Here is a 21,375-nt window from a genome sequence, read left to right on the forward strand (position 1 = left end):
TAAACCCCCCCTCCCCCAACACATTTTCTTATAAGACATGGCTGAGTGTTCTTGTAGCACTGCGCGCAAATATACTGTAAAAATAAAGTGACAAAAAAGGGCCACGGAAATCAGGGAGGGCTCCAAATTATCAGCAGCTTTCATTATGGAAATCGTAATACATCTGCTCAGCTCCCAACATCTGAGGTGTGGAGAGGAAAATAAAAAAGGAAAGAGTACTTCGGAGACAAAAACTATTTATTGGAGGCCGACAAACAAAGGCTGGATTCGGAGAACTGGAGAAAGGTTCACCCGTAGGATTTGCTGTGCTTTCCTTCTTACTTCATCATCATCAGAAGTCTTGTCTATTTTAATAATTGTAGACTTGAACAAGTTATATTTGTCCTTATCAAATGGCGACCTTTTCACCAATGGAAGAGTTATGTGTATCCTCTTGTGGACCGGCGCCTCCTCAGAGACCTCATTGAGTCTCCGTTTTCTGTCCCTGTCCCCCATTTGCTGTTTTCCCTCTCTGCTGGTAACATCTCTCTGTACTTTTGAGTTGTGTTTTGTTTGAGCTATACCATTGCAATGGTGGTGAGCGTTTACCAGGAATCGCCCGTTCAAAATCTCAAAGGCCTTACAAGCGTCATTCTCCTTTAAAATTTTGCCATTTATCCCATTCAAAACGACTCCATTTAAAGAGGAAGTCTCTTTCATTATGGACTGGTAGGCTTTGTTGTTCTTTCCCTTAGCGTTTTGCTTTGATGCTATGACTAGGGGCTGTTCCTTAAGGCTTGCCAACGAGGGGGCTGTAGCTTTAAAGGGCACCAATGCCTCTAAAACAACAGAAAGTTTCATAGCAGGAAAGACTCCAGGATACACATCAGAAGAAAACCCCACACATGAGCATTTTGTCTTCTCAGTGTCAGATTGCTTTAGCGAAGTCAAAAGTAAGTTTTTATTTGGGTGTTTGCCAGAAATTTTAGCAGCACTGACAGAAATATCTACTCTTGTGTTGGCTGGTTTGCTATTCTGATTTTTCGAGTGAGATCTAGATGAGGAGACGGACGAATTGTTTTTTTGGGGACATTTTGGTCCAGCCGCTGGTGGTGGTGGTGGCAGCGGTGGCGGTGTGTCTGCTGTGGTTGAATTGTATCCATAAACATCTTTACTGCTCAGTATAGTGGGCTGATAGCCTTCCTCCCGAAGGCCTTGAAGAAAAGTCACCAGCTGTGTCTCAGTGTCTGTCAGGTCTTTTGACATCGGGTTGAACACTCTCAGAGCTTCCTCAAAGGCACTCTTCCCAATGGAGGAGAGCCGTGACCACGAATGAACAGCCTTCTCTTCCATTTGACTCTTCTCAACATTCATGGCATTAGCTTAAAGAGTTTGTTGGCTCCTACTGAAACAAGACACAAAATTAGTATACTTGTATGACCAAATACTACATAAGGTTAATCTAATGAATCTAAGGATCATAAATATGGCACAGGTATAGCGCATAGCCACACATTAAAGCGAATGTACCATCAGTACATTTGCTTTAAGTTTTGCACATGAATAGAGCGATGCAGACACAGGGAAGCTGGTGCCACGGTGCCTTTTTTGAACCACGGCACCGGTCTATTACTCGCACACCGGCCCGGGCTGAAGCACCCGCTGGGGTAGCCTCCCACTGGGGGCAGGCTGGCCCGTCTCCAGTGCTTCAGCCCGGGCCAATGCACAATAATAGACCGGCGCTGTGTGCTGGGATTGGGACATGGTTCAAAAAAGGTGCCACTTTATTCATGTGCAAACTTAAGCGAATGTACTGATGGTACATTCGCTTTAAGACATGGCACAACCATTATTCATGTTGAAACTTCTGTTTTCCATATACTGCATAGAAAGATACAATGTGGAGTCATGTACGGGCATCATACATTCATGTACACAAGATTCCACATACAAAAATCATACTTTTTTTTCATATCAATTTCCACAGGCCACCCATGAATAGCAAAGGTACCAGCTGATTAGGCCATTTATGACAAGCGGAAAAATTGTCTGCCGGCCAAACATCTCCTCTTGTAATAGGGGACGGGCAGCCAACAGCTGCAGAAAAGGGTTGTAAGATTAAAGGGATTGTCCGGGGTGCAAAAGATGGCTGAAGCCTTCTGCTCCCTGGCTACCAAGTTCCTGGGTCCAAGCCCAGATCGTCACATCCAATAGCTGCACAGTGTCTACCATGTTGCGGTAACACTGTGCAACGTGGTGATATCTGCATGCAATGATTGGGACTTAGATCCACCTCTCTATGTCTCAGAAGGGGAGCGCCGGTAAGAAGGCTCTTTGGTTTAATAATTTAAAAAAATATATATGACACATATTTTGAGATTCGTGACTTCCTTTGTTTAGCAACAAATATAGATGAGAGCTCGTTTTTTCATGACGTCTGTTAAAAGTTTTTAGCACTATGACAAGGATAACTTATTACTTCTCTTTAAGATGCTAAGTGGCTAAAAGCACTGCATTTGTACTATAATTAATTTTTTATATTCAGAAGAGACTGGGCAACAAGTTTTGGGGTATTTAAACTGCTGCAATTCTGGAGAAAATTAGACATTAAGGCAAATTTTAATTTTTATGTAAAAAAAAATGTAACTTTTTATTGCATAATGCATAAGGGTAGCTTCACACATTAATAACGCTGCGAGTCAGCTAGGTCCTGGCAGATCACTTTCACTACATACACGCAGTGGTCTGAACGACCGCTGCGTGTATGTAATTCTGCCGGCCGCTTAACCCCTTCAGCTACCGCTCTGTAAACATTACCTGTCCTCGCTGCACGAGGTCCCGTCATACTGCTCTCCCGCCCGGCCAATAAGTTCGTTGCCCTGCCGCAGCCACTGACTGGCCGGGTGGAAGAGCAGTACGCTGGGACCCCGTGCAGCGAGGACAGGTAATGTATACAGAGCGGGAGCCGGGCGGCAGCTGAAGGGGTTAAGCGGCCGGCAGAATTACATACACGACTGAATGACCGCTGCGTGTATGTAGTGAAAGTGATCTGCCAGGACCTAGCCGACTTGCAGCGTTATTAAGGCTGCGAGTCGCTACGTGTGAAGCTACTCTAAGACTTTTTTCAGAAACCTGTGGGGTCTAAACACTCATTACACCCCTAGATTAATTCTTTGAGAGGTCTAGTTTCCACAATGGAGTCACTTCTGGGGGTTTCCTCTGTACTAGTACCCCAGGGAACACTGCAAATGCACATGGTCCCCCAAAACAGTTTGAGCAAAATCTATGCTAAGCATAGCTTCACACGTACCGTATCGTAGCTGATTTTCTGCTGCGGATCCGCTGCAGATTTGACTAAATGGATTTACACAGCATTAAATCCGCACTGAAAAATCTGCTTGGGGGGGGGGGGGGGGGGACAGCATTTACTTACTACACCCCTAGAAAAAAAATCTTGGAAGCATATAGTTTCTAAAATTGGGTCACTGGGGTCTACATGGTATTGCAAGGTGTAAGGTGTCCAAAAATAATTCCTGCAAAATGGCGCGCCTTCACTTCTAAACTGCAGTGAGCCCAAACATCAGCTTATGATCACTGTTTCTGCTGTACAAAGAAGAAATTCAGTAACTATTTTTGTACCCTGCTGTCTTTGTAAAAATTTAAAATAAGCTGGTACAATATAACATTGGAAAAGTAAGTTTATTTTTACGACTTAATTTTAACACATTCTGTAAAACATCTGTTGGGGTCAAAAAATCACTACCAAAACTATGGATTCCGGTTAATGAATATTCAGTTGAGATATTTCTGTTAATACCTACTGTGCTACTTTAATTCCTGTGAACCACCTAAAGGGTTAAAGTTCCTATAGACTGTTGTGAATTCTTTAAAGGAGAAATCGGGCGAAATTTTTATTAAAGTATTTTATTGCCCCCCCCCCCAAAAGTTATACCAATCACCAATATGCACTTACTACGGGAAATGCTTATGAAGTGCTTTTTCCCTGCACTTACTACTACATCAAAGCTTCACTTCCTGGATAACATGGTGATGTCACTTCCTCGATAACATGGTGATGTCTCTCCGACTCCCTGAGCTGTGCGGGCTGTGGCTGCTGGAGAGGATGCTCAGTGTCCCTCCATTGCCCTGTGTCCCCCTGCCATCATCCTCTCTAGCAACCACAGCCCGCACAGCTCTGGGAGTCGGGTCGTGACATCACCATGTTATCCAGGAAGTGAAGCCTTGATGCAGTAGTAAGTGCAGGGAAAAAAAGCACACGGGAAAGGGGGCCATTCACTAACATAACATACATTACAAAGTTGTATAACTTTGTAATGTGTGTTATTTAGTGAATAATTTTGAAACGCCACACTACCCCTTTGACAGATGATATCGATCAATATTCATCACTAACAAAGTACAATGCGTCACAAAAAAATCAAATATTTAAATTACAGCATTACAAAGTTATTGGCACATAAAGTGAGACAGGTCATATTTGAAAAATGGGCCTTGAGTAGCAGTGAGCGCTCAGCATTCGACTTCTAATTAGGGATGGTCCGAACAGAGTTTGGTTCGGGTTTGTACAAACCCGAACCCTCGGTAATGATTCCCGCTGTCTGCCCGCTCCGTGGAGCAGGCGGATCCAGCGGGAGGACCGCCTGGAAAACTGGGATACAGCCTTAGGGTATAAACCCACACACCGTATACGCAGCAGATATGCAACAAATACGCAGCAGATTTGTTGGTACAGATTTGATGCTGTGTTCAGTTATTTAGATCTAATCTGCTGCGAGTTTGCTGCGTATCGCAGCAGTAAAAACGCTGCATATACGGTGTGTGGGTTTATACCCTCATAGGCTGTATCCCAGTTTTCCAGGCGTTACTCCCGCTGGATCCGCCCGCTCCACGGAGCGGGCAGACAGCGGGAATCTGCTGCCGAACGTTCGGGTTCAAATGAACCCGAACCTCGGCAGGTTCGGTCCATCCCTACTTCTAATGGCTGGAGAAGTTGGATGCAGCCCTAGGGCTGGCAGAAAAACATGGATACTGCCTATAGCCGTATCACTGTTTTCCAGGACCCAAAAAATTATGCCGCAATTTTTTTTTCATTCCACCAAATTGTGTGTATATATCTTTATCTCAACACACTTTTTAGCTTAACCCCTTAGTGACCGCCGATACGGCTTTCTACGGCGGTCACTAATGGGCCTTATTCTGCTGCCATCAGCTTTTTACGGCGATGGCAGAGAATAAGATTGCGGGGCCGGGACGGCCCCCACCCCATCCCCCCGGCTACCGGAGGTAGCTGAGGGGTTGGGGCAGTGTGTGAGGTCCGTCCCGGCCCCCCCCCCTTACCGACGATCGCCGCTATTAACGTTATAGCGGCGGCCGTCGGTAAAGAGGATTACCGGTGCCGCCGCCACCTTTCATCTCCCCCCGCCGTGAATCTACGGCGGGGGGAGATGAAATAAGTGTATATCAGACCCCAGATCAGACCCCCCTAGTGCCCCGATAACTAACCCCCCTCCCCCGGCGGCCATCATTTCCAAGATGGCCGCCGCAATCGCTGTGAACCGACTAACGTCGGTTCACAGCGATTAAAAAGTTAAAATGAATGAAAGCCCCATGCTCTCCGCCACCGGAGGTAGCGGAGAGCATGGGGCAGTCATCGGGGACCCCCCTGTGGGGTCCCGGTACAAGCGATCAGCGGTATATACTATATACCGCTGATCGCTTGTACCATGTGCTCCCGGCACTTTTTATCCCCTGTCACCATAAATGATTGGTGACAGTGGATAAAAAATGATGTCCCCCCACCCCCCAAGTCGCCCCCCACCCCCCCTGTCACCCCCGTCCCCGAGTCACCCTCCCTTCCCCATATACTCACCGGATCCACGGAGCTCCTTCCTCCTCGACGTCCTGGCTGGTTATGAAGTGCGCATGCGCTTCACAACCAGCCAAGCTCTGAAAATTTAAAGTGACAGAGACCAATTTGGTCTCTGTCACTGAACTATGATTACTGTGATAGAAAATATCACAGTAATCATAGTAATACAGTGAAAATGAATGTATAAAGTACAAAAAGTGACAAACATACAAAAAAATAAAACACACACTTTTTATTATAGTAATAATTGCAGTTTACTCCCAAATTACCCCTAACCCCTCCCCAGATTACCCGTAACCACCGCACGTTGCCCGTAACCCCCGCACGTTGCCCGTAACCACCGCACGTTGCCCGTAACCACCGCACGTTGCCCGTAACCACCGCACGTTGCCCGTAACCACCGCAAATTGCCAGTGACCCCCTCCAGATTGCCCGTAACCACCCCAAATTACATGTACCCACCCCAGATTACCTATAAGCACTTCAGTTTATCAGTAACAATCCCAGATTGTCTGTAACCCTTCCAGGTTGCACATAACCCCCCCAGGTTCCCCGTAATCATGCCAGATTACATGTAACCCCCCCCCCAGATTGCACGTAACCACCGCGCGTTGCCTCTGACCACGCCACGATGCCTCTGACCACGCCACGATGCCTCTGACCACGCCACGATGCCTCTGACCACGCCACGATGCCTCTGACCACCGCACGTCGCCTCTGACCACCGCACGTCGCCTCTGACCACCGCACGTCGCCTCTGACCACCGCACGTCGCCTCTGACCACCGCACGTCGCCTCTGACCACCGCACGTCGCCTCTGACCACCGCACGTCGCCTCTGACCACCGCACGTCGCCTCTGACCACCGCACGTCGCCTCTGACCACCGCACGTCGCCTCTGACCACCGCACGTCGCCTCTGACCACCGCACGTCGCCTCTGACCACCGCACGTCGCCTCTGACCACCGCACGTCGCCTCTGACCACCGCACGTCGCCTCTGACCACCGCACGTCGCCTCTGACCACCGCACGTCGCCTCTGACCACCGCACGTCGCCTCTGACCACCGCACGTCGCCTCTGACCACCGCACGTCGCCTCTGACCACCGCACGTCGCCTCTGACCACCGCACGTCGCCTCTGACCACCGCACGTCGCCTCTGACCACCGCACGTCGCCTCTGACCACCGCACGTCGCCTCTGACCACCGCACGTCGCCTCTGACCACCGCACGTCGCCTCTGACCACCGCACGTCGCCTCTGACCACCACACGTCGCCTCTGACCACCACACGTCGCCTCTGACCACCACACGTCGCCTCTGACCACCCCAAATTGCCAATGACCCCCTCCAGATTGCGGTGCCCATGTCAGATTACAGGTACCCACCCCAGATTGCCTATAAGAACTTCAGTTTATCCATAACCACCCCACATTGCCCGTAACCACCCCACGTTGCCCGTAACCACCCCAGATTGTCTGTAAGCACAGCAGGTTGCCCGTAACCACCCCACGTTTCCCGTAACCATCCCAGATTGTCTGTAAGCACAGCAGGTTGCCCGTAACCAGCCCACGTTGCCCGTTACCAGCCCACGTTGCCTGTAACCAGCCCACGTTGCCTGTAACCAGCCCACGTTGCCTGTAACCAGCCCACGTTGTCTGTAACCAGCCCACGTTGCCTGTAACCAGCCCACGTTGCCTGTAACCACCCCACGTTGCCGTAACCACAGCAGGTTGCCCGTGACCACCACACGTTGCCCATAACCACCACACGTTGCCCGTAACCATCCCAGATTGTCTGTAAGCACAGCAGGTTGCCCGTAACCAGCCCACGTTGCCCGTTACCAGCCCACGTTGCCTGTAACCAGCCCACGTTGCCTGTAACCAGCCCACGTTGCCTGTAACCAGCCCACGTTGCCTGTAACCAGCCCACGTTGCCTGTAACCAGCCCACGTTGCCTGTAACCAGCCCACGTTGCCTGTAACCAGCCCACGTTGCCTGTAACCAGCCCACGTTGCCTGTAACCAGCCCACGTTGCCTGTAACCAGCCTGTACAGTGGTTTATGCCCACATATGAGGTACCGTTTTACTCAGGAGAACCTGCGTTACAGATTTTGGGGTGAATTTTCTCTCCTGTTCCTCGTCAAATTGAGAAATTTCAAACTAAACCAACATATTATTGGAAAAATTCGAGTTTTTCATTTTTACTGGCCAATTTTGAATACTTTCCTCTAATACCTGTGGGGTAAAAATGGTCACCACACACCAAGATGAATTCTTTGAGGGGTGCTCTTTCCAAAATGGGGTGACTTTTGGGGGGAATCTATTCTGCTGACACTACAGGGGCTCTGCAAACGCACCTGGCGCTCAGAAACTTCTTCAGAAAAATCTGCACTGAAAATGCTAATTGGCGCTCCTTCCCTTCTGAGCCCGGCTGTGTGCCCATGCAGTGGTTTATGCCCACATATGGGGTACTGTTCTACTCAGGAGAACCTGCTTTACATATATTGGGGTGACATTTCTCTCCTGTTCCTCGTGAAATTGAGAAATTTCAAACTAAAGGAACATATTATTGGAAAAATTCGAGTTTTTCATTTTTACTGTCTACTTTTGAATATTTTCCTCAAACACCTGTGGGGTCAAAATGCTCACCACACCCCAAAATAAATTCTTTGAGGGGTGCACTTTTCAAAATGGAGTGACTTATTGGGAGATTTTACTCTGTGGACACTACAGGGGCTCTGCAAACGCACCTGGCGCTCTGAAACTTCTTCAGCAAAATCTGCATTGAAAAAGCTAATTGGCGCTCCTTCCCTTTTGAGCCCTCCTGTGTGCCCATACAGTGGTTTACGCCCACATATGGGGTACCATTGTACTCAGGAGAACCTGCGTTACAAATTTTGTGGTACTTTTTTCCTCTTGTTCCTCGTGAAATTGAGAAATTTCAAACTAAAAGAACATAATATTGGAAAAATTAGAGTTTTTCATTTTTACTGTCTACTTTTGAATACTTTCCTCTAATACCTGTGGGGTCAAAATGGTCACCACACACCAAGATGAATACTTTGAGGGGTGCACTTTCCAAAATGGAGTGACTTATGGCGAGATTTTACTCCGCTGGCACTACAGGGGCGCTGCAAACGCACCTGGCGCTCGGAAACTTCTGCAGCAAAATCTGCATTGAAAAAGCTAATTGGCGCTCCTTCCCTTCTGAGCCCTCCTGTGTGCCCATGCAGTGGTTTATGCCCACATATGGGGTACCATTGTACTCAGGAGAACCTGCGTTACAAATTTTGGGGTACTTTTTTCCTCTTGTTCCTCGTGAAATTGAGAAATTTCAAACTAAACGAACATATTATTGGAAGAATTCCAGTTTTTCATTTTTACTGTCTTCTTTTGAATACTTTCCTGTAATACCTGTGGGGTCAAAATGGTCACCACACACCAAGATGAATTCTTTGAGGGGTGTACTTTCCAAAATGGGGTGACTTATGGGGGGTTTTCTCTCTGCTGACACTACAGGGGCACTACAAACGCACCTGGCGCTCAGAAACTTCTTCAGCAAAATCTGCATTGGAAAAGCTAATTGGCGCTCCCTTCCTTCTGAGCCCTGCTGTGTGCCCATACAGTGGTTTACGCCCACATATGGGGTACCGTTGTACTCAAGAGAACCTGCATTACAAATTTTGGGGTGCTTTTTGTCTCATATTCCTTTTGAAAATGAGAAACTTTAATCTAAACGTATATATTATTGGAAAATTAAAATTTTCAATTTTTTTACTGCCTAATTGTGAATACTTTCCTCCAGCCCCTGTAGGGTTAAAATGCTCATTATACCCCTAGATTAATTCTTTAAGGTGTGTAGTTTCCAAAATGGGGTCACTTATGGGGGTTTTCAGGATACCAGACTTCTAAATCCATTTAAAAAAAGAACTGGTCCCTAAAAAAATCAGTTTCACGAAAATGTGATAATTTGCTGATAAATTTGTAAGCCCCATAACACCCTAAAAAAGTAAAATATGTTTACCAAATTATGCCAGAATAAAGAAGACATATTGGTAATGTGACTTAGTAACTAATTTATGTGCTACGACTTTCTTTTTTTAGAAGCAGAGAATTTAAAAGTTCATAAAATGCTAATTTTTTTAATTTTTCATGATATTTTGATGTTTTTCACAAAAAACACACAAAGTAGTGACCAAATTTTGCCACTAACATAAAGTGCCATATGTCACGAAAAAACAATCTCAGAATCGCTAGCATACGTTAAAGCATCACTGAGCTATAAGAGCATAAAGTGAGACAGGTCAGATTTTGAAAAATTAGCCTGGTCATTAAGGCCCAAACTAGCTGCAGCACAAAGGGGTTAAATTATACCAGCAAAAAATATAACTTCCTGTGTGAAACTGTAGACATCCAAAGCATCTAAAAAGTACGGGCATGATAGGGTTTAAGGAAAATCAAAAGTTGCACCCAACAATGTTTTCAAAACTTTCTATAATTGTAGAGAGACGAGTTTCTCTGAAGCTCTGGGCTTCTTCCCCCTGGTTTCCTGTGAGCTATCGGCTGGAGGCTTATATCCTATTTGAAAATGGGACTTTCCAGTTTGTACTGTGCCCTAAAAATATCCTAACCCTATAAATACTCTATAGGACAACCAAGGCCCAAAAAAGGGAAGCAAGAGGACTTTATTTAGGATCATCAGTACTATGCGTCCCAATGAAACAACACTGCATCTGGTCTCGTGTTACGTTCTTTCCAATAGACCCCTAGGGGAGCCCACCATACACATACACTTTATATATGACCCAGAGTGTGTCTATTGCGCTCTGTTATCAGCCATTGCGGATAGAGCTACTGTGGTATGACCAACTAGAGAAGTCACTATGCTTACCCCACTGACCTCAGCCATATCAGCCACCACACTTTCCATTTTGGAAACTCTAAGATACCATATTTAATAGCAGATTCCATTGTCTCATGATAAGTGGGGCCCATTCAGAGAGAAGACCATAGACCAGCCAACAATTCCCCGAAGTCTATAGCATTCTCTTTCTTACCTGAGTCTAGGTATTTATCACGATCCCCATGATGAATACGCTACAGTGGAATCTACCTGACTCCCTATCCATGACAGTGATGGCCGTCCCTGGTCATTAGCATGACGGGATAATGATAGGATTGCTTCTAGAACCAAACCATCTAGTCCTTGTCTCCCCTCCCCCACACTTCCTATTGTAGCCGCTGCCTCCCAACCATTAGTCAAACATTTTTCAAAACTTGTAGAGAATTGCAAAACTATGGGGATGACTCTGACAATGGAAAACTGGGAGCATATGTGCACACTGCTACAAAGCAACTAATGCAGCTGTTGCACAATTACAACTCCCAACATGGGCAGCACTGCTCAACAACCAACCTCATGTAACCACGCCCATGCTATGTGTTTTTCAGAATTTATGTTAAAAAAAACTGGCAAGACCTAAAATAGCCTAACACTACGCAAATATTTTTTATGGTGGTAACAACAAGAGGACATAATCTGAGGTTAGTTGGGGGGGGGGGTTGATCAGAAGCAATATTACTTTACTGAAAGTAGTAGATAGATGGAACAAACTCCCAGCAGATGTGAACATAGAGATAACAAGAAGGGGAATACCCCATTTCCCCCCAAATAAGATATCCTCAGAATATAAGGCATAGTGGGGGGTTTACAGGATAGCTTAAAGGGGTGCACCAGCGTGGGGGCACTTTTTTGGGGGGACCGGGGAGGAGGTGGGTAAAATAAAAGACGTCCACTTGCCTCCCTGGTTCCAGCGGCGGGTCCCGCATCACGGCGCTCCGGTCCCTGGCCGCTTCCGGGGATCTGACGCCGCCCGAGACGCTACGTCTCAGGGCTGCTCAGCCACTCAGTGAAGGAGGCCGGATCCGAGCGGACTTCAAACGGATCCCGCCTCCTTCACTGAGTGGCTGAGCGGACCTGAGACGTCACGTCTCGGGCGGCGTCAGACACCCGGAAGCGGCTGGGAACCAGGCACCGGAGCGCCGTGATGCGGGACCTGCCGCTGGAACCAGGGAGGTAAGTGGACGTCTTTCATTTCAGCCACCTGCTCCCCGGTCCCCCACCAAAAAAGTGCCCCCCCGCCTGAGCACCCCTTTAAAATAAGGCATCCCCCTGAAAATAAGTAATCGCTCGAAAGTAAGAACCCAACCACTACCCTCTGCCACCATGCCGCTAAGAGGAGAAGGTGGAGGGAGGTGGTGGGTTGCCTGGTTATGCTGGTTTGTGATGACAACTAAAATATACATACCGTATTTTCCGGCATATAAGAGGACCCCCAACTTTTCCAGTTACAATATAGAGTTTGGGATATACTTCGTGTATAAGACTACCCCTCTTCCAATCCTTTAAAACTAATAAAAAACGCCTGCAGCTTGCTCTGCCCTTCATACTGTCGCAGATTCTCCAGTCCGGTTCCAAAGTTTTTCAGCAATTGCCATGTAGGACACCCAGCTGGGTTAGAAAGTAGTCCTATACACAGGAACTAATATATATATATATATATATATATATATATATATATATATATATATATATATATATATATATATATATATATATATATATAATTAGTAGGGCTGGAGGAATAATCAAATTAATTTGCCCAGAATTTTTGAATCAATTACATTTTTTGTGAAAATCGTAAATTCGATTGTCACACAAAATCATTGCAGGCGGGGCGGACGGCACGGTACAGTAAGGGGTGGGCGGGCTGCGCTGTAGAGTGTTGGGCGGCTGCCCGAACAGTCCGGAGAGGGGCGCTGTGCAGATGGCGGGCGGGCAGTCCCGAGAGATGCGGCGCGGGCGGCCTCCAGGAGCTGCTGACCTGCCCCTGCCCCTTATACACAGCATCCCGCTCCCCAGAGGACACAGCAGGGATTCCAGGGTGATCGCTGCAGGTCCTGAAGCTGTACAGCAGGATCGGACCCCTATCCTGCAGTCCCTACTGCTTCCTCCAGAGACCAGGGACCTGCATGTGTGGCCGGGAGGGGAACCTGTGTGCCGGGGTAAGAGGAGGAGGGCTATATGCACTCCTGCCCCAGTCACCCTCTGTCACCCCCAGTCCCCCTCAGCCACCCCTAATCCCCCCCCCAGTCACCGCCAGCAGCCCCAATCCCCCTCAGTCACCCCCAGTCACAGGAGGAGCACTGTTACACTCGAAAGCAATACAGTTGTTGTCTCAAACCTCATTAAAATAGTATCCGACGCTGCGAGAAAAAATTTCAGTTTATTTAGCAAAAAAATAAATCGAGATTAAGAGTATATTCTCGCTGCGAGTCCGGCAGGTCCTGGCAGTTCCCACACACTACATACTATGTAATTCTGCCGCCCTTAACCCCTTCTGCTCCCGGCCGGCTCCCCCGCTGTAAGCATACATTACCTCTCCTCGCTGCACGGGTCCGGCGTCCTGCTCTCCCGCCTGGCCAATCAGTGGCTGCGGCTGGGCAACACACTGATTGGCCGGGCAGGAGAGCAGGACGCTGGACCCGTGCAGCGAGGAGAGGTAATGTATGCTTACAGCGGGGGAGCAGGCCGGGAGCAGAAGGGGTTAAGGGCGGCAGAATTACATACTCGCTGCGGTCGTTCAGACCGCAGCGAGTATATAGTGTGTGGGAACTGCCAGGACCTGACGGACTCGCAGTGAGAATCTTGCTGCCAGTCCGTTCGTGTGAATATACCCTTAAAGGGGTAGTCCACCCAAAAAAATTTTCTTTCAAATCAACTGGTGCCATAAAGTGCCAGAGATTTGTAATTCACTTCTATTAAAAAATCTTAAGTCTTCCAGTACTTATTAGCTGCTGTATGTCCAGCAGGAAGTGGTGTTTTCTTTCCTGTCTGACCCAGTGCTCTCTGTTGCCTCCTCTGTCCATGTCAGGAACTGTCCAAAGCAGGAGCAAATCCCCATAGAAAACCCCTCCTGCTCTCCAGACTGGAAATAATACAACTTCCTGTTGGGCATACAGCAGCTAATAAGTACTGGAAGGCTTGAGATTTTTTAATAGAAGTAAATTACAAATCTCTGTCACTTCATGGCAGCAGTTGATTTGAAAGAAATTTTTTTTGGGTGGACTACCCCTTTAAATTGAGAATCGTCCAAAAAAATATATATATCAAGATTTAATTTTTTTGCCATATCGCCCAGCCCTAATATATAATGTTCAGTTTTTCCTGAACAATAAGTGTGAATTATTCTAAATGGAAAAATAAAACACCCCGTGAAAATAAGACATAGCGCATCTTTGGGAGCAAAAATTAATATAAGACACTGTCTCATTTCCGGGGAAACACAGTAATATGAGTGCAGTCTAGACGGACCAGGTTGTCGTCAAACATTTCTAAGCATTTTACCATTAAATTCTATGGGAAGACAAACAGATGTAGAATTGATTTTTTGAGGCGTAATTAAAAAGAAAAAAAAATATCATTATACACCATTGGCGCTGGGGTGGAATGGTTAGAGGGCAGTGTCCCCATAGCAGACATAGGAAGGTGATAAGTCCTCGTCTCACATCCAGTACAGGATTTATCACCACCGCTTTCAGAAAGATCTAGAACAGTCTCATGCAGCCTCTGGGATCTCTAAGGAGGACTCTGAATGGAAGTGGTAGAGCACAGACTAAACCGCAGCTCCATTCACTGCCTATGAGTACTGAAAACTGATACATACGGCACTCACATAAGACGACAAATACAGTGGCACTCAAGTACGTTCGCTGTCACACAACTATGGCATTTAGGGGTCCTCTGCTCAAGACTACAAGGGGTCCCGGTGATCAGACCCCCATGACCACTTATTACTTACATTTATGGTGGAAATTCCCCTTTAAGGCATACTCCACACAACAATGTTCAGGACGGGATGAGGACGTCTACAGACTGAGGGGGTCTTCACCTCCTGATTAATTATAGGTTTGTGGAATAACATCCAGTCCAGGACTAAATAAGGTCCTGATCTCCATATAATAATAATGGCCACATCTCCCAATATCACTGGACTGGAAACCACCTAGGAGCCTAGTGACCACTGGGGCTGGCACCAAAGGGCGGGATACTGAGAAGAAGTCATCATACAGAGTATTAGGGGAAAACATCTGCTCTATGGCGCCACCTAGTGGGATGGCATCCCTGGGAATTGATGACTCCCCCTTTAAGAGTCTTGAGAGCTCATATACCATATATACTCATACACCATAACAGAACATGTGGTCACAGCTGGAGTGGCCCTTTAAGGAATAACTAGTTCAGCAGTTGTAATGGATTCTCCAGAGCTGGAGCCTCTGTGTGATGGATAATGGTGGATATACATGTGTGTGTACGGGGATGGAGGGCAGACAGACGCCAGGGCACTGTACACACACAGGCGGCCGCCGTCTGGAGAGGAGGGAGGCGGCTCCCGATGATCCGGTATGAGGTGGGGGATGGGTCCCTCCCCGGTCGCGCAGCCCCCGCCCCCCGCCACTTCCCCTCCCGTACCTGCTCGGGCTCTGCCGCCGCCGCTTCTCCGGTCTCCGCCTCCTCCGCTCAGGGACCGTCTCCGCTCCCCCTGGTGACACCCCAGCACGGCCTCCGCCGCTCTACACAAAAAAATGGCCGCCCCGCTGAGCACCGGAAACGCCGTTTCGCTTCCGCCCGAGCTTATGCCGCCCCCCAACGTCCATGGTGGGTAATAACGCCTCCGTCGTGTCCCATGGCAGGGTGAGTGGCCCGGCGAGCGCCACCTGCTGGACGAGCCTGAGCTGGCACATAGCGCACGTACTGTGTCCCGCCCCTCCCCCACACATTGGAGCGGTGGCTGGGGGTTGGGGAGGGTTGGGACTGGAGTAGTGCAAGTCTAGGGTGGTGAGAAGAGACCTGACCGTACACACAGCAGCCATGGGCTTTTACTGTCTAATACTGTGCTGCATGGATGGGTAGGCACTGTACAACCATACAAACTTCTTAAAGGGAGGCTCTAAAATGTCACCAACTCCTTCTCATACCAGGGTGTCACCTAAGACTAGACCCCAGTACTCCCCACTATCGGTATAATGCACCAAGTGATATTGGTAAAGGGCTGGCCATACAAAAATGTGCCACAACTAACAATATGTATATTATAATAAGCTTTGTCCTCATGTACCCCAATGGCGGTCACCCACCAACAACATGGTGCTTCAGGCAAGAAGGCTACCAAGGTCATCTGTGCCCCCATGTAGAACATTGCCCCCATAGTACAGCCACACCCCTTTAGTACAGTCACATATTGCCCCCATAGCACAGTCACTTATTGCCCCCATAGCACAGTCACTTAATACCCCCATAGCACAGTCACTTATTACCCCCATAGTACAGTCACTTATTGCCCCCATAGTACAGTCACATATTGCCCCAATAGCACAGCCATTTATTGCCCCCATAGTACAGTCACATATTGCCCCCATAGCACAGTCACTTATTGCCCCCATAGCACAGTCACTTATTACCCCCATAGTACAGTCACATATTGCCCCCATAGCACAGTCACTTATTGCCCCCATAGTACAGCCACATATTGCCCCAATAGCACAGCCATTTATTGCCCCCATAGTACAGCCACATATTGCCCTATAGTACAGCCACATATTGCCCCCATAGTACAGCCACATATTGCCCCATAGTACAGCCACATATTGCCCCCATAGTACAGCCACATATTGCCCCCATAGTACAGCCACATATTGCCCCCATAGTACAGCCACATATTGCCCTCATAGTACAGCCACATATTACCCCATAGTACAGTCACATATTACCCCCATAGTACAGCCACATATTGCCCCATAATACAGCCACATATTGCCCCCATAGTACAGCCACATATTGCCCTCATAGTACAGCCTTATATTGCCCTCCTAGTACAGCCACATATTGCCCCAATAGCACAGTCACTTATTTCTCCCAAAGTACAGCCACATATTGCGCCATAGTACAGCCACATATTGCCCCCGTAGTAGAGTCACATATTGCCCCTGTAGTAGAGTCACATATTGCCCCCATAGTACAGCAACATATTGCCCCCGTAGTAAAGTCACATATTTCCCCTGTAGTAGAGTCACATATTGCCCCCATAGCACAGTCACTTATTGCCCCCATAATACAGCCTTATATTGCCCCCATAGTACAGCCACATATTGCCCGCGTAGTAGAGGCACATATTGCCCCTGTAGTACAATCACTTATTGCCCCCATAGTTCAGTCACATATTGCCCCCATAGTACAGCCACATATTACCCCCATAGTACAGTCACATATTACCCCCATAGTACAGTCACATATTGCCCCATAGTACAGTCACATATTGCCCCCATAGTACAGTCACATATTGCCCCCATAGTACAGTCACATATTACCCCCATAGTACAGTCACGTATTGCCCCATAATACAGCCACATATTGCCCCCATAGCACAGTCACTTATTGCCCCCATAGCACAGTCACTTATTACCCCCATAGTACAGTCACATATTGCCCCCATAGTACAGCCACATATTGCCCCAATAGCACAGCCATTTATTGCCCCCATAGTACAGCCACATATTGCCCTATAGTACAGCCACATATTGCCCCCATAGTACAGCCACATATTGCCCTATAGTACAGCCACATATTGCCCCCATAGTACAGCCACATATTGCCCCCATAGTACAGCCACATATTGCCCTCATAGTACAGCCACATATTGCCCTCATAGTACAGCCTTATATTGCCCTCCTAGTACAGCCACATATTACCCCATAGTACAGTCACATATTACCCCCATAGTACAGCCACATATTGCCCCATAATACAGCCACATATTGCCCCCATAGTACAGCCACATATTGCCCTCATAGTACAGCCTTATATTGCCCTCCTAGTACAGCCACATATTGCCCCAATAGCACAGTCACTTATTTCTCCCAAAGTACAGCCACATATTGCGCCATAGTACAGCCACATATTGCCCCCGTAGTAGAGTCACATATTGCCCCTGTAGTAGAGTCACATATTGCCCCCATAGTACAGCAACATATTGCCCCGTAGTAAAGTCACATATTTCCCCTGTAGTAGAGTCACATATTGCCCCCATAGCACAGTGACTTATTGCCCCCATAATACAGCCTTATATTGCCCCCATAGTACAGCCACATATTGCCCGCGTAGTAGAGGCACATATTGCCCCTGTAGTACAATCACTTATTGCCCCCATAGTTCAGTCACATATTGCCCCCATAGTACAGCCACATATTACCCCCATAGTATAGTCACATATTACCCCCATAGTACAGTCACATATTGCCCCATAGTACAGTCACATATTGCCCCCATAGTACAGTCACATATTGCCCCCATAGTACAGTCACATATTACCCCCATAGTACAGTCACGTATTGCCCCATAATACAGCCACATATTGCCCCCATAGTACAGCCACATATTGCCCCCATAGTACAGCCACATATTGCCCCCATAGTACAGCCTTATATTGCCCTCCTAGTACAGCCACATATTGCCCCAATAGCACAGTCACTTATTTCTCCCAAAGTACAGCCACATACAGTGGCGGTCTTTGGCACCAAGCACCCCAAGCGATCGCTTGGGGCCCCCAACATCCAGGGGGGCCCCCAACATCCAGGGGGGCCCCCACGCCCCGCTCTTGTGCTCAAGACCGCCGGACAGGGCCGCTGCCCCGCTCGCTGCTGCCATCTGAACTGCAACTATGAGCACTCGTAATGAGCGCTCATAGTTACATGCAGCAGCACTGACAGGGCGGGAGACATTGGCTCCCTTCCTGTCAGTCACTCTTGTGGCCGCAGGAAGGGTTTTCCCTGCGGTCACAAGTGGCAGCTTTGTCCTTGTGCTGCCGGAGCTCCAGTGACATCATTGGAGCATCGGCGCCAGGACAAGGGGAGTGCGGCCTCTTGTGATCGCAGGGAAAACCCTTCCTGCGGCCACAAGAGTGAAGAGGGGTATATACACAACTGGGGGCAGCACACAGGGGGTCTATATACAACTGGGGCAGCACACAGGAGGTCTATATACGTCTGGGGAAGCACACGGGGGCTATATATAACTGGGGTAACACACAGGGGTCTATATACTACTGGGGGCAGGACACAAGAAGTATATACTACTGGGGGCAGGACACAAGAAGTATATACTACTGGGGGCAGGACACAAGGGGTATATACTATTGGGGGAAGCACACAAGGAGTATATATTACTGGCGGTAGCGCACAAGGGGTATATACTACTGGGGGCAACACACAGCGGTTTATTGTTTTGGAACGCGTGTCGAGGGGGGGGGCCCAGACATAACTTCGCTTGGGGCCCCAGAAATGCCAAGACCGCCCCTGGCCACATATTGCGCCATAGTACAGCCACATATTGCCCCCGTAGTAGAGTCACATATTGCCCCTGTAGTAGAGTCACATATTGCCCCCATAGTACAGCAACATATTGCCCCCGTAGTAAAGTCACATATTTCCCCTGTAGTAGAGTCACATATTGCCCCCATAGCACAGTCACTTATTGCCCCCATAATACAGCCTTATATTGCCCCCATAGTACAGCCACATATTGCCCGCGTAGTAGAGGCACATATTGCCCCCGTAGTACAATCACTTATTGCCCCCATAGTTCAGTCACATATTGCCCCCATAGTAGTCACATATTGCCCCCATAGTAGTCACATATTGCCCCCATAGTACAGTCACATATTGCCCCCATAGTACAGTCACATATTGCCCCCATAGTACAGCCACATATTACCCCCATAGTACAGTCACATATTGCCCCCATAGTACAGCCACATATTACCTCCATAGTACAGTCACATATTGCCCCCATAGTACAGCCACTTATTGCCCACCCTGCAATAGCACATTTCTCACTATGATTCAGATGGGTTCCAGATATATTATTTATATACTGGTTTAACAGTTAATAGTGCTGTGGCCATAGTAAGTGTCCCCTGTGCCCCCATAACAGCCCCAGCTGCAATGCGACCATAAGGCTCCATGCATACAGCGTTAACTGTCCCGCCGAAATGAAAGACCTGATGGACTCCATTGTAAACCATAGGATCTGTCAGGCTTCCCTGGTATTCATAGTACTGCAGATCCAGTGAAACTTTGTGGCTTCTGTTAATGGAATTAACACAATCTTCAGGCATCAGGTTATAGAGCAGGAGGAGCTGGGCAGATTGATATATACTTTAGGTTTATATCTCTGCTCATTCTGGGATAAGTAGTCAAGTGAGTGGTCAGGTTACTGCCCACTGTGTAGAATTGTACAGAGCTGTCAGTCACTGAGTAGGAACACCCACTTGACTATTTTACCCAGAGTCAGCAGAGATTTTAATTGATAAATGACAATGCCCCCATAACAGTGACCACAACAGTGCCTCCTTAACTGACCACAACAGTGTCTCCTTAACAATGAAAGCTACAGTGCCTCCATTAGAGTGTTAGCTATAGTGCCTCCATAATAATGACAGCTACAGTGCCTCCAAAGGGCGAAAGCTACAGTCCCTCCATAACAGTGACAGCTACAGTGCCTCTATAAGAGTGACAGCTACAGTGCCTTCATAACAGTGACAGCTACAGTGCCCCCACAACAGTGACAGCTACAGTGCCCCCATAACAATGCCTTCTTAACAGTGACCACAACAGTGCCTCCTTAACAGTGACAGCTACAGAGCTCCCACAAGAGTGTAAGGCTGGGTTCACACTGCGTTTTTGCAATCCGCTTTTTTTTTTTCATCCGTTTTTTTTTCTCAAAAAACGGATGCATTTGTGTGCATCCGTTTTGATCCGTTTTTCCATTGACTTCCATTGTAAAAAAAATGGATCCGTTTTTTTTTGATGGACACAAAAGTAGTGTCAGCTACGTTTTTGTGTCCGTAAAAAAAAAACGGATCCGTTTTGATACTTTTTTTTTACAATGGAAGTCAATAGAAAAATGGATCAAAACGGATGGACACAAATGCATCTGTTTTTTTCATCCGTTTTTTGCAAAAAACTGATGAAAAAAACAGATTGCAAAAACGCAGTTTGAACCCAGCCTTAGCTACATTGCCTCCATAAGATTGACAGCTACAGTAACCTCAAAAGTGTTAGATACAGTGCCCCCATAATAGTGACAGCTACAGTTCCCCCATAACAGTGGCAGCTACAGTGCCCCCATAACAATGACCATAACAGTGCCTCTATAACAGTGACAGCTACAATGCCTCCTTAGCAGTGCCAGCTACAGTGCCCCATAATAGTGATAGCTACAGTGCCCCCATAATAGCGATAGCTACAGTGCCTCCATAATAGTGACAGCTACAGTGCCCCCATAACAATGACCATAACAGTGCCTTCATAACAGTGACAGCTAGAGTGCCTACTTAGCAGTGACAGCTACAGTGTCCCCATAATAGTGATAGCTACAGTGCCTCCATAACA

At 47.6% G+C, this 21,375-nt stretch overlaps 1 protein-coding gene across 2 annotated transcripts; it reads right to left on the reverse strand.

Annotated features, from left to right (window-relative positions):
- Positions 1–218: 218 nt before the first annotated feature.
- Positions 219–15,645, reverse strand: CCDC71 (coiled-coil domain containing 71). 2 transcript variants are annotated; one of them, XM_069966802.1, is made up of 2 exons: positions 15,401–15,645; positions 219–1,381 (listed from the first exon to the last, which is right to left on the reverse strand). In XM_069966802.1, the coding sequence occupies exon 2, from the start codon at positions 1,351–1,353 to the stop codon at positions 238–240; it is 1,116 nt and encodes a 371-aa protein (XP_069822903.1). In that variant the 5' UTR covers positions 1,354–1,381; positions 15,401–15,645; the 3' UTR covers positions 219–237. The 2 variants fall into 2 exon arrangements, with proteins under 2 accessions (XP_069822903.1, XP_069822902.1); XM_069966801.1 differs by having other exon boundaries at positions 219–1,384; positions 15,401–15,644.
- Between the last annotated feature and the right edge of the window lie 5,730 nt (positions 15,646–21,375).

The sequence above is a fragment of the Dendropsophus ebraccatus genome, chromosome 4, assembly GCF_027789765.1.
Source record: "Dendropsophus ebraccatus isolate aDenEbr1 chromosome 4, aDenEbr1.pat, whole genome shotgun sequence".
In the NCBI taxonomy this organism is placed as follows: Eukaryota; Metazoa; Chordata; class Amphibia; order Anura; family Hylidae; genus Dendropsophus; species Dendropsophus ebraccatus.

Coding starts and splice junctions, on each gene's coding strand:
- CCDC71 (XM_069966802.1), bottom strand. CDS start 1,353: ATGAATGTTGAGAAGAGTCAAATGGAAGAGAAGGCTGTTCATTCGTGG.